We start from the raw sequence: 14,251 nt of genomic DNA on the forward strand, positions 1-14,251 counted from the left end.
CTGTATACATGGACAATAACATTTATTGTGATTGAAAATGTAAATGTTATCAACCTGAAAGGAATCACAGCTGTAGAATTCAGTTTAGTATTTGTAATGCTGCTTCAGATATCTTATGATTCAATAACCAGCAGTTTGAAGCAGAAATGTGTCTCTGAACTTGATATTGGTTTCTTCAGGTGAATCTGTCATATGTGACAAATTACAAATATAAATGACAAAAGACAATTGTACAACAAACTATAATATAAATAAATAATCTGAACTTCTTAATGATTTCATCTCTTATTTTTTGCATTGCATCCCTTCAAACATCTGTTTTAACCTTAAAGGTCACCTATCATGCTATTTTTAGGCAATAGCATAGGTCTCAGATATATAAAAAAATATAAAAAACATGTCTATGAAGTGTTTTGCTCAAAATACCAAACAGATCACCCATTCTAGCCATGCCTCATATCCCTCTATTTCACTTCCTGTTTCTAAAGTGCTGATTTCGGGTATAAAGCTTTAAAAATAAAAAAAAGGGGCTGAGCTCATGCGGGACCCGGCAGCTACTGTCTAAACTAAATACTGCGGTGATGAAACGCCATATCATGGATTATCAAGGATTATTTCTGAAACAGTATGGAGCTCAAAGGCTTTCTCTCTTGCCGGTTATACCACAAGGTGAGTTCCTTTTTATTTCCTGCTTCTTCACACACAAGCTCTCCAGTACAGGTTAGCTCTGAGTGTTAGCGATGCTAATGTAAACACTGACCATATTACGTCCAAAACAGTCGGGCGTTGTTTCTGATAGCAACGTTTCTGATAGGGCCATGGGTCCACATTTCAGATATGACGTCATATCGGACGCAAATCTGGATCAGCTCCGTTGTACCCCCGTTTTTAGAGATTTGGGTACGGAGGAAAAGAGAGGGTTTTATTTTCTGACGCTGCGCGAGTTCCCCGACACACCGGGGACCCATATTTATGTATAAAAGACATCAGAAAGTGCATTTTGCATGATAGGTCCCCTTTAAAGCTTAATTTGTGTGAAAAGTGAACATATCTGGAAGTTACGTAAACTGAATTCCCTCTGAACGCAGAGGTGAAGAACCATAAAGGGCACAGAGTAGAGATGTGTGCTGGTATATGAAGCATCAAAAGTGATATTGTGAATAATAGCAGGAGATAGGAAGTGAAATTATTCCCAAACTAAATTATAAAATTCCCTCTGTGCTAAAAACAATTATAAACTGCTTTGCTGTGGTTGTTTGTTTCTTTGTAATGTGTCAAAAACAACAAGTGGTTAAAACGTCTGTACATTTGTTTATTTACAGCATAACAATTGTAAACGTTTCACATCTGAACTGAAACAAGATGCTGTAAATTCACGACTGAAGCGCGCCGACATTTTGTAAAAACTGAGCGTCAACATCAGAAAATAATTTTTTTTCAAAAACTGTACAAACTCTCAGCAAAAACGAGAATACAAAATAAAAAATAGGAACAAATAAATTCTAAAAAATAATAATAGTGATGTGATCACGAGGGCAGTCCTGCAGCGAGGATACTGCCCAGCAGCGTGCGGTCCTTCAGAGCGTTTTCCACGTCCTTCTCCTCGATCTTCAGAAACACCTGCGGGAAAAACAACAAAAACATGTCAGGATACATCCTCAACTTCCTGATTTACAGATAACATATAAGACCCCAACAGATGTACGAGAGGTATCAGATCTTTGTTTGATAAAGAAACGCCTGAAGCAGCAACGACTTGTCTTTTTTAAACCAAATATTTAATTGTTGCTTTCCATATACACAAGACTTTATTTTACTTTAGGTTTTAGAGTTTTTAATTAAACCTTTTTTATGTTTTATAGAATAAAAGAAGTTCAATTCTACAGAGAGATAGAGAGAGATACAGAGTGATAGATAGTGAGACAGAGTGATAGATAGTGAGACAGAGAGATAGAGAGATACAGGCGCCGTTTACACGAGGAGAAAACTGCTTGTATCTGCATAGTTTCGCGTGCGTATAGCCCTATTATTTACACGAGGCCGATAGAAACTGACCCCACAAACGATAACGGGTCCCAAGGTGGATAGATTTGCAAACGAAACGCTCTGGGGGGTCAACCGAGTCCGTGTAATCACCTCTATACGAATATTTCCTGAAAAAATAACGATAGCCCCGCCTTTCCCCACCTCTCCTGCTCACTGCTGAAGCAACTATCAAAAATAGCTGTGTTAATTAAACGCACAAGGGGTTCTTGAATGAAATAATATTATAAAAGGCAAACCAGAATTGTTAACGCCCAATATACTCCTTAAACAAAATAAGCAGAGTCAGATTTCATGCATTGATCCATTATATTGACAATTTTCCAGCCAAACAACACAAACAAAATTAAACAGTCCGCTCTGCGATACACCAAACTTGTCTTTACTGCCTAATCCAGGCCATTATTGTTCATTGCTCCTGCGCCCGTCGCAGGGCTCTCGGCTAACTTCTTTCACCATCCTCCCGGAACCGTCCCGAAATACAATCTAAGCCGTCCCGAAATTAATGTGGACCGTCCCGAATTTAAAATATTAGTTTTTCTACATTATCATTAGTTAAAATCATTCAAAGTGACCTTTAACATAAATAAAACATCATACAAATCATTAGATGATAATTCATCAACCTTTTTAATTGAGTAAATCAGTCAAACACATAAACAAAGGCCAAATATATTTAAAAAAAACACACAAGCGAGAAAGTTACTCTAATATTGAATCCAATCAAGTACTATCCAATTATCAAAAACATCCAACACTCTGTCCTGAAGACAGAAGACAGAACCCAGAGTAACCACTAACCAGGATGACAGTCTGTAACACAGTCAGGAGACCTTTACAAACTGCCCCGCCCCCTCGCACACAGACGGGGGAGAGAGCTCTCTCGTCTGGATTGGAAAGATCGAAAATAAGATCGAAAATACATCATAGACGCATTTTGTAGACTTATTGCATATTAGAAACGGAGTTGGCGAAACTAAAACTGCGATATAATGTTCATGTAGCAATAATACATGACATATATGTTTTAAATGTCTCCACTACCGATAAAAAGTCAGATAACGTCGGAGCTTAACGCTACCACTGTCTTTAATAATTCCGGCCCGGGGCCCGTTTAATACCGGGGCTCGGTACCCATCCCTACATGGGGAGAGACGCAGCATATTGCTAAGGACTAAATACGATGGAGAGTTCTCATCTCAGCCTTATTACCCATAGGGGATGAAGAGGAGTTAGTAAATAAAGAGGCCGGCGCTCCAGGGTTAGGTTCTGCTGTGCGTTTTCGTGATGTAACGTAAACAATTGCAGAATTCCTCCACGGGATGCCATTGTCATTGTACATCACTCAACGCGAAATACACACACTCAGTACATAGCTAGACCCAATAATTTGCGGGCCAGGAGTTTGCGGGCACAGCTGTGTGTGTGTGTGTGTGTGTGTGTGTGTGTGTGTGTGTGTATTTCGCAGTTTGCTAAATGTTTTGTGCGTGTGTGTTTATGTTGACAAGGAGGTTTAATAACTGTGTGCTACACAAAACGTGCAGTCAGTTTCATTTTCATCGCCGTTCGTACTGTAGTAGAGTTATCAGGGTATTTTTATTTTAACTCTCGTCCCAAATTCGTCCCAAGATTATTTTTTATCCTCCCCGACCCTATTTTTTTCGGCCCCGGGACGACGGGACGTCCTTAAGCTCGAGCCCTGGCCCGTCGGCGGCAAAAAGAGAAATGTTTGTAGGCAGAGGACCAGCGTGTCCCAGAGGAGCGATCTCACCCGGTGTTTGTAGAGAATATCTCTCTTTCTGAGCGTGTCCTCTCCACGGAGACGTGCTTCTTGGTCGGTCGATGCAATATCCACAGATTCGGTTTCTTTCAGTTAACTTCCCCGTTGCATTTATCCATATATTTACATGCTGAGGAAATGACTATATCCCGCTGAATACCAGCAATCGCCACACACACTTCCTCCTGTCAGTAGCTACTGCTAGTGCTACTGCTACTGACCATGCTACAGATATTGGTGCAAAATCTACAGCTCCTCTACCACAACCATCAGCAACAAGTGGACATGGAGAATTACATGAACTACATGTTGCTAAATCCACCGCGGGGCATAAACAGAAGGGTAGCCATGGCAACATTGCTGCGGGGCTGCTCCGGAGTCTTCTTCGCTGCTTTTGGTGTATTTTGTGGCGGAAGTTACAGCGCCACTTACAGTCCCTGGCATATGTACTACAGCGTTTCCAGCGGTCTCGTTTGAACACACACGTTAAATGAAACGAATGCATGTGAACGGAAGACTTTTTTGAATACGCATACTGTGCATAAACGCAAACGTTCCCGTGTGCACAACGCCACAGAGTGATAGATAGTGATACCGAGTGATAGATAGTGATACAGAGAGATAGAGAGATACAGAGTGATAGATAGTGATACAGAGTGATAGATAGTGATACAGAGTGATAGATAGTGATACAGAGTGATAGATAGTGATACAGAGAGATAGAGAGAGATACAGAGTGATATATATTGATAGAGTGATAGATAGTGATACAGAGTGATAGATAGTGAGACAGAGAGATAGAGAGTGATACAGAGTGATATATATTGATAGAGTGATAGATAGTGAGACAGAGAGATAGAGAGTGATACAGAGAGATAGAGAGAGATACAGAGTGATAGATAGTGATACAGAGAGATATATATTGATAGAGTGATAGATAGTGATACAGAGAGATAGATACAGAGTGATATAGTGATACAGAGTGATATATTTACCTTAGTGAGACGGGCCTCCTTGGCTTTCTTCAGAGCGAACACCCCTCTGCTCTCCAGCAGGCCGCAGAGCGACAGACACTCTGACTGCCCGACCGCAGAGACCCGTCTCTGGGAGCAGAGCCGGCTGTACACCTCGTGGAGCTGAGAGAGAAACATGGGTTAGACTTTAACAAACACGTTTTAGACTTTCTTTAACAAAACCTGCATGGTTAACAGGCAAGGCAAGTTTATTTATATAGCCCCTTTCAACACAAGGCAATTCAAAGTGCTTTACAAAAATGAAAGACAAGAAGAATTATAAAATGGCATCTAAAAAGATAATAAAACATAAATAATAAACATTATCTCCATGGAGGCTTCAGTGCCACCTGCTGGATGTTTTAAAATAAGCAGCAGACGCTTCAACATTTTCAAATAGCATTTAGCTTTAAATCCACTCTGCATCAATTACGGTGTGTTTTAAGATTAGCAACTGTGAACATTGTGAATATTTGTATCCCCATTTGACATGGTAAACACAGCCAGAGATCAGAATCAGGTGTACTGCCAAGTAGGTGTATAATGTTGAATTGATTAACACCAGGGTTTTGTCCAAATTGTACAATTTTAAAGTGATGCCAGAAAACAATATTTATGTTCGTCAAAAACTGTAGAATTACTCAAAATATGAAAGAAATAGATATTTATAATAAAGTGGACTTTGACTAATGAGTCCAAATTGATTCTTACGACATTTTCCAATCCTAATTAGAAGAGATTATTTGCATTCACACTTGAATTGTTTAAAGAAAGAAACTGAATGCACAGCTCCAGGACTCGGCTCATCATCGAGCAACACCTCCTGTTGCTTACTGAAACCATGTGATCTGTGTCTTGCCTCTCTCTCTCTTTATATAAACGTTAACAGTTTCTGATCTCACCTTCCCGAGGACGACCTCCTTGCTCTTCCCGCTGCGTGTGAGCAGCAGCAGGCAGCAGACCAGAAGCTTCTGCTGCAGAGGGAAACTCTCTCCGTCAGATCCTCCGCTCTGAGACGCCATCCTGTCGCCGTAAACCTCCGACAAAACCCTCGCCACCTGAGGGAGGCTGACCCGAGAGACTGTGGAACAAACAGAGGAGGCGTTAAGAGTTAGTTAGGAAACCACACAGACACAGGAGGAGTTGGAGATAGAAAGGAAAGAATACATGAGGTGCAGACGGTCGTTTAGATGAAGCTTCAGTGAAGGAGGAAAAGTCAGCGCTCACCTTGAGCTTCATCTTTCTGATCCGGTGATTTCTTCCTCTCATCAGACTCCACGACCTCAACAGCTCTCCTGGAAATACAAATAAATCAACTGTTTATTTACTTTGCATCTCTTGAAGGCAGGAAAGCACTTAAAAACTAAACTGACACGTTTATCTGCATTCATTTGAACCGTTATTATTTATTAAACAATATCTGCTTTAGTGTTAAATAAAAAACGGGAAGAAAATAGTGAGACAGTTAATCAGCAGAACAAATCCAAATGTATTCTGTATGCTGCTCGGGTTGGGCACTATGATAGTTTGTAGTGTAGAAGTGTTTTCTTGTAGAGTATCCATTCATTAACTGAGCAGAAAGCATGCTACACGATGACATCTTTATCCTGAAATGTTTAAGACCGATGATAATGTGATATTATGATTTTACCTGCAGATGTCCAGAGCTTTCCTGGCGTCTCCAGACACCGCCGACACTTTTCTGGCACAAAACTGAACGGCCGAGGCGTCCATGATCCCGTCCGCCGACGCCTGAGAGAAGGAGCGGGGAAAGATAGTTCATTATTATTTAGAGTCATTGCGTGCCTATTGATTTGAACACGATCCGTGTATCCATCACTTCCTGGTCTTCTCTAAAGAAGAGGGACCAATGAAAACGTTGTCATGTTGCCGTTGTTCAGCATGGAAACATTCATTAGCTAACAATGACATTATTGTTCTATTAATATAAAGGGAGGTCAGGTACTCTTTAAAACAGCTGCTAGTTATGGGTACTTTTTACTGAAGTACATTTCAAAGCCCTCTTTACTTTTACTTGAGTAAAGAAGTTTAGTCAGTACTTCTACTTTCACCAGAGTATGTTTAAACACGAGTATCTGTACTTCTACTTGAGTAAAGGATGTGTGTACGTTTGCCATCTCTGCATTAAGCTTTAATACCATCATTACCATAACATGTTTCATCTGCCTGTGTACCTGAGAGAGTCGGTCCTGCACGATGTCGCTGAGCTCCTGCCGGCTGTAGGGGGGGAAGTGGAGCAGCAGGGGGCGACACTGAGGACGAGCCTGAAGTCTGGGGAGGATCCGGTCCGTCAGGTCCAGAGCGTTCGCTATACCTGGAGAGGAGAGAGACAAAGAGTTTCATTAAATGACATGGTTCACTGAGAACCTGCACACACTAGTCTGTGCTGGATACGGCGTGTGTGTGTGTTACATGTTGTGATCATGGACCCCTCCTTTCTGTTGTGTGATTGTGATGTGCTCTATGTGACATGTATGTAGTAACGTGTGTTGTTTGCATTTTATTGTTCTCTTTGATCCTTTCGCCTCTATCTACTTGTCTTTCATCCTTTCTTTATAACTAATGCTGTATTGTGATTTTAAAATGGTGTCTGGCCGGGGACAACAACAACAATGTCCCTTCTTAGGTTACATGTTCCCTAATGTCTAATAGCATTTACATGTAGTCAGAAACGCTCAGAAAAACATTTGAATATCAGAAGGTAAAAAAGTCAAATGGATTAACGCTCAAAATGAACTCTATTTTGATTTCTTATTTCTCTCTCTCTCCTGTCTGTTCAAATGTTTTCATCGTCCTGATTTCTCCACGTTATCTCACAGGAGCGGAGCTTTTAAGTAAAGACGACGGGAGGATTTCTCACCGACGAGGCAGAGGCGGGACTGGCTGAGGTACGGCCACTCGAAGATGGTGTAGAGAACGTCCTGAGACTTACTGTCCAGCTGATCCATCTCATCCAGAACCAGCAGCCTGAGGAACAGACAAACATTTATTATTCACTTCTGCCACTTCTTCAGGAACATTCTACTACGATCAAAAGGACAATTTAGAGATGTACCAAGAAAACGGATCTTTGTAAAGCCAGAATTACTTTTGGCTTTCAGGGGGAAACTAAATTAGTGAAGAAGCAAACGCAGCCTAACATTAAAGTTAAAAAACATTATCAGACTCTCAATTACTACCTGCATCACATGTCAGACTCTTTATGACTAATTTAACCTTTTAAAAATCATAATTTTCGCTGCGGACAAAAACGGTCTGCTCTCAGTCTCGTCTCAAAAATACTAATTTATTTAAAACAACAAATCAGTTCATTAAAAACCAATAAAAGCTTTAAATGTAAATAAAAAGGAAATAATGTTGGGGAAATACTGAATGTCCTCTTCCAATATGAGAGTCCACATGATAACAAAGGTATCCCAACTGTAGCTGTGTACATGACAGGATGTATGATTACCTAGAAGAGCATCAGGACTGTTTGAGGCATATGATAGCTATGTGATTAACATGATGATTCAGCCTCTATGGAGATAGACATATGACAAGCATGATCATTTCTGACGTGGAGCTAATCTGAAGTAAACATTGAATACTGCTTTATATTCCTCCATCTTGGGACTGTGTAACTCCCTCTCTTGGATATCAGCATGTGAAGGACACTGTTCAGGAACTAGTTGATGCTCTGGATGTGATGACTACTTCCATTCTGGAGAGGATTATAAATACATGGATCCTGAGATTGAAGCTCAAGCCGGTGACGAGTGATATTTTTCTAACAGGTACTCACACAGCGGGCCCCGGGGCCGTCAGGAACCTTTGCAGCCCGCCCTGTCCTCCAGGAGCCTTCAGTTTCTCCGCCAGCAGACGGAAGATGGCGTGAGAGCTGCGCAGACTCATGCAGTTCACCAGCACCGTCTGCACCGAGGAGAGCTCCGGCTGCACGAGGAGAAACACAGTTATTAAGATGCATTTTTATGTTTAAGAAAATGTATAAAGAAAGCGTAATTACACAGTATGAAGTTGACTTTTGATTGTGTTCTGGTTTTATGTTTCAGTATTTGTAAGCAACTGTGACTGAAAGAATATTGCTTTTATTTTACTTTTTATGGTTATTTCATTTTGTTAGAAGGGGCAGGTAAAATAAGCTCCTTTCCACCATGCACTATAAAAAACAACCAGTATTACTGTGCATACATTTGATCCTAATCTATATAGTTAACTTCTGTATCTACTTGAATTTCTTTTTATATATTATTTTTTGCATAATTATGACAGTAAAGCCTAAATCTGTTTATCTTGACTCCAGCCCTGCAGTGACCCAAACACTCCACTAGGTGTCACTGCAGCTCCACTATTTATTTGTCTGACAACTTTTTACTTTTACATTTTTAGCACAAACACCTTACTTTAAAGCTGCAGGGGGTCATTAGGTCATTGGGCGCCTATTGCAACCTAGTGTCATACAGAAAACACAGTCTGTGTATATAGGACAATGACAGTATTACAATTTGAAATGGAAGATCTTTAAAGTTGTATTAAAATAAAGTGAGGTCCAGTTACCAGCTGACTATAAAACAGTTGGTAGTTATGGCTACTTTTTACTTAAGTACATCTGAAAGCCCATACGTCTTGAGTAAAGACATTTAGTCAGAGTATTTTTAAACACGAGTATCTGTACTTCTACTTGAGTGAAGGATGTGTGTACTTTTGCCATCTCTGCTACTAGACTTTATGACCATAATAACCTGAGAGGCTCCAACAGCATCATCTGGGACCCAAAGCATGTTCTGAACTGAGAATATGAACTGCTACCATCTAATGGAGATCACTAAAGTCAGACTGAAGCATCCTTTGTGCTCCAGTCCATCCTCTCCGTAAACACAGAGCTGATCCCAGATCAAATGCACGCTGAAGGCTCTTTGAGCAGGTTTTCTCTCAGCGATTGTGCCGTTATGTTCAATGTTTCTTGAAATGATTTTTCTAACAGAATCGTATGAGTACCTCCATCTCCTGCAGGACGCAGTTGAAGCAGGCGGTCTTCCCGGTGCCGGGCGCTCCGGAGATGTAGAGGCTGCCGGGGACTCTCTGCAGGGCTTTGTCTCTCAGGAAGCACCGGATGGCGTCTCGCTCCACCTCGCGGGACAGAAGACGCTCGGGGAGGGCCGTGTGCAAAGCCTGCTTCACGCTCAGGAACCTCGACTCTGCAGGGGGAACAAGAGAGGAAGAGGAAGATGAGGTCAAATGCATCCTTATCTTATATGGACAGTCTTGCACTAATGTACATTCTCTAAGATATTGAAGTGACTGTTATTTTGTATATATTGATTGTTGTGTTTTTATTGATGTCTTAATGTGTGCATATGTATAAATGTGTCTTTTGATTTGATTGGTTATAAGAAGTGGATGTTGTCCAATAGGTGACCTTAAAAACAAATATTAGCGCCTCTTACTTTCTGCGAAGAGCCGAGCGACCGCATGTTTTCCCTCCGGGGTTCCGGCGGGAGTGTCCTGTCGCCGCGGTGACGACCCGGTGTTGGGAGATGATGGTTTCCGTGGCGACAGCGACGGGACCAGCCGGCGGCGAACGGAGAGCGGAGAGTTCTCGTCGAAGCTGAGCTTTCTGGGAGAATTCACGGCCGGCTTGCTCTGCTTCGGGGGGGAGCCGAGCAGCGAGGAGCCGCCCAGGTTACAGCCGTTATCGTCTCCTTCAAAATAAAAGAGGACACACGTTTAAATCTCCGGGTGAAGCTGGTGTGGAGGAACTTAACATCTTATCATTTAATTATTCTTTCATTGTTGTATTGATAAGCAAGCCAGGCCAACAACACCAACAACACCAGATTGAGAACAGTCGCTTTAATAAAAAAAAGTAGGGCTTATCCAACGTTGTTGTTGTTGTTTTTCATACATTTTATTTTGAAATATACATATACAGGTGAATTTTCCTCTAGCAAGACATGTAACAGTGAATACAGCAAATTATGGTGAAGTGTCTCGCCCAAGGACACAAAGTTATGGGTACTTCTTACTTAAGTACATTTCAAAGCCCATACTTCTTTACTTTTACTTGAGTAAAGAAGTTTAGTCAGTACTTCTACTTTCACCAGAGTATTTTTAAACACGAGTATCTGTACTTCTACTTGAGTAAAGGATGTGTGTACTTTTGAGGATCGTCTCACCTGTGCGTTTCCTGGGGCTGAGGGGGAGTCGTGTCTGCAGACGGGGGGAGGATGGAGGAGCTCTGAGTGAGAGAGGAGACGAGACGGCGGAGGTCCGGGCGACGGCAGGGCGTCTCGGGGACATCGGTGCGATGCGACCCAGGTTCAGGTTCTGGGTTTCGGGTTTTGAAGGTGAAGCAGCCGGAGACTCCTCTCGCTGCGGCGTCTTGCCGTGAGAGGAAACTCTGCAGGATTTCCGGCGAGGGAACGCCAGCGTGGGCTGAGCCTGGCCGTTAGAGCGCGTGCTGGGCATGTTGAGCTCAAACTGAAATATTAAAAAAAGGAAATGAATCCATTAGTTCATCAAAAAAGGTAGGGGTGTGTGAGAGGGGATTTTAAAAACATTTTAAAATGTCGGGTACGGAGGAAAAGAGAGGGTTTTATTTTCTGGCGCTGCGCGAGTTCCCTGACACACCGGGGACACATATTTATGTATAAAAGACATCAGAAAGTGCATTTTGCATGATAGGTCCCCTTTAAATAAAAGTACTGGTTGCTGGTCATTTTGGGTTCAAACTGAAACCTAATCCATAAGCACATAAATGATAGGGCTGTTAATAATGTGATTTTTGTTTTTACATTTTCTAAGGTTGGTGAACGAAGCTTCGACTGTCAGTTTTCAAATGTCATGCATTCAAACTCCTGCTTTAGTTATTAGCAGCAATGATGCTATAAGAACCAAAAACTAAATAAGTATGGGGCTACATAAATTAAGTAATACTCTGTTATACGAGTCCTGCATCCAAAAAGTACAACAGTACTAGTGTCACAATATACTAATAATCAAAAGCACTCATTTAGCCAATTTCAAGATATATTTAATATGATTAGATGTACTGATAAAGTAATGTGTTCATGTTTTGATGTTGCCGCTGTTAACATGTGGGGCTTATTCTGCCTAATGTACATACTGCTGGGTAGTGGAGACTCCATTGATATGTATAAAGTAGCATTACATGGAGATACTTCATTAAAACTCAAGTACTTCAAAATTGTACTTGAGTAACTTTCCTCCACTAGTTGATGGCATGTTGGTCGTGGCACTTGCTATCTTTCCCTAGCACACTTAGCAGTTGAAATCAACCTTAAAACACAACACAAAGTACTATGATATGATCTTTATGTTCCTTCTCATCCAAAGGTTGCAGTGTATGTTTTTGTCTAGACCAAAATAGGGTTGTTTTAGGTGTAAATGAAAGAGTACAATAAGGTTTTTGTGAATTGAATTCCTCAATATTACCACATGTTACACATTCTGATTAATCTAAAACAATTGTCACACACTTAATGCCATTATAGTAACCTGTCAAAGTTTATAGATCCTTATTTAGAAGTTGTATTTACTCTAAATCACCAGCAGAACAAACACTATAGTATGGTTGTCAAATGGCGCGAAAACGGTGGCGTTATCACAACGAAATAACCAGATTTCGCCATGAAAATGAATGATATTTCATCTAAAACATATCCTTTAAACACAAATACACCCCTGGAGTAAAATACATAACGTGAAAAATAAGCTACTAGGAGTATGTTAGACGATAAACCAGCAAAGCGAGTCAGTCAGTAGAATAACTATCTTCCGGTTCCGATTTACAACCATATTTCACCTTCCACTACTTAAAATAAAGAGTTAATGATATATTTACCGTTATAAATAGTAGCAGGAAGTCTTCTCAGTTGAAAGTAGAGTGTTTTCTCTTGTCTTACAGCCCTCTGAGTCTCTTTCTCTCCGTTGTCTTCGCACACTGAAGCTGAAACTTGCGCCAAATCTCTTTCAGCTCCTCCTCCGATGCAACAGCTGTGCTTGCTTCCCCCCCTCAGCTGCTCTCTGATTGGTCAGAGCAAACAGCTCCCCCAACGCTCATTGGCTGAGCGTTTCTGGCCGGACGTACGTCACGGTTTCAATGACCAGGGCAAGCGGTGTGGCGGGAGTTTAAATGGAACACTGTTTTCCCGGGAAATGTAATGTTTCAAAAGTCTGTAACGTGGCGCACTTTGAATGCCAGAGTCCGGGTTAAATATCACCATCTACTCAAAATAACTCACATGTGGTTTTAATGGTTTTACTGAGAGAGTATTTGTATTTAAAGCAACATTAAATAAACTCAAGGCCTGATTTGGATATTGTAAACAACAGTTATGAAGTAATCAGATACTTTAATGCAGCAAAGGTACAAATATCACCGTTTACACTAAATAATTCACTTCAAGGCCTGATTTGGATATTGTTAACATCAGTGATGAAAGAAGTAATCAGATATTTTTCTTCAGTAAATGTAGTAATGGCCTATAGCACAATGGAAATACTTCACTTTGAGTTAAAGTCCTGCATTTGGTTGAAGTAAAAGTATGTAATCAGCTAAATATACTTACGTATGAAAATACTCATTATTCAGTCAAAAGTTAACCCATAAGTGTTTTACTATTATATGATGTTCCTAGATTCATCGTGGTGTTAAGGAGATGTACTCAAGTACTGTAGTACACCTTTGAGGTACTTGTACTTTGCTTGAGTATTGAGCTACTTTGTACTTTTACTCCACTACATGTATTTAATACCTTTAGTTACTTTACAGATGTGGATGAATGATGTGAAATATAATCAAGTGTTAAATCAGACTTTAGTTCCACCTGGAGTAAATTCACAAGCTACCCTGCAGTATACAAAGTCATTCAAACTAGCTGCAGAAAAAGGCAGAAACAATTGTTGTGTTGGATTGAGAAACAGAGACACATGCAATACAAGTAATAGTATAATATATTTAAAAAGAAGCAAACTTAAAAGAAAAATCCAAAGACATCTGACACATGATTTCATACAGCATTCCTCCTCATTGATCGGCAGTGATTCAATCACACAACGATTATGAACATGATTGATTGAACAACAAATATTAAAATAAATAAAAACAGACTTATAAACTAGCTGGAGCCTTCATTTGTTTTTTTGCATTAGATCTATGAGAAAGGTTTACAGGAGTGTGCTCCTCCTTCAGGTTGGTGCAAGAACCTGTTGATGTGGTTTCAAGAGATCTAATCTCACTAAAGGGATAGTTTGGAGGTTTTGAATTGTTGATGTGTGTAAGGCACTTCACTTTCAGTCGTTTATCTACAGTAGGTGAGGGAAGAAGAAGGAGTAGCATCAGGAAGCTAGCACGTGCTAATCAGCAGTAAAG

General features: G+C 40.7%; 1 protein-coding gene across 1 annotated transcript; it reads right to left on the reverse strand.

Moving 5' to 3' along the window:
- Positions 1–1,291: 1,291 nt before the first annotated feature.
- On the reverse strand, positions 1,292–12,838 carry cdc6 (cell division cycle 6 homolog (S. cerevisiae)). The gene is made up of 12 exons (XM_034129759.1): positions 12,722–12,838; positions 11,034–11,337; positions 10,305–10,559; positions 9,856–10,055; positions 8,642–8,790; positions 7,718–7,824; positions 7,032–7,171; positions 6,488–6,588; positions 6,064–6,131; positions 5,739–5,917; positions 4,819–4,959; positions 1,292–1,620 (listed from the first exon to the last, which is right to left on the reverse strand). The coding sequence occupies exons 2-12, from the start codon at positions 11,323–11,325 to the stop codon at positions 1,528–1,530; spliced, it is 1,725 nt and encodes a 574-aa protein (XP_033985650.1). The 5' UTR covers positions 11,326–11,337; positions 12,722–12,838; the 3' UTR covers positions 1,292–1,527.
- Positions 12,839–14,251: the final 1,413 nt, after the last annotated feature.

Source organism: Trematomus bernacchii, unplaced genomic scaffold, assembly GCF_902827165.1.
Source record: "Trematomus bernacchii unplaced genomic scaffold, fTreBer1.1, whole genome shotgun sequence".
NCBI lineage: Eukaryota > Metazoa > Chordata > Actinopteri > Perciformes > Nototheniidae > Trematomus > Trematomus bernacchii.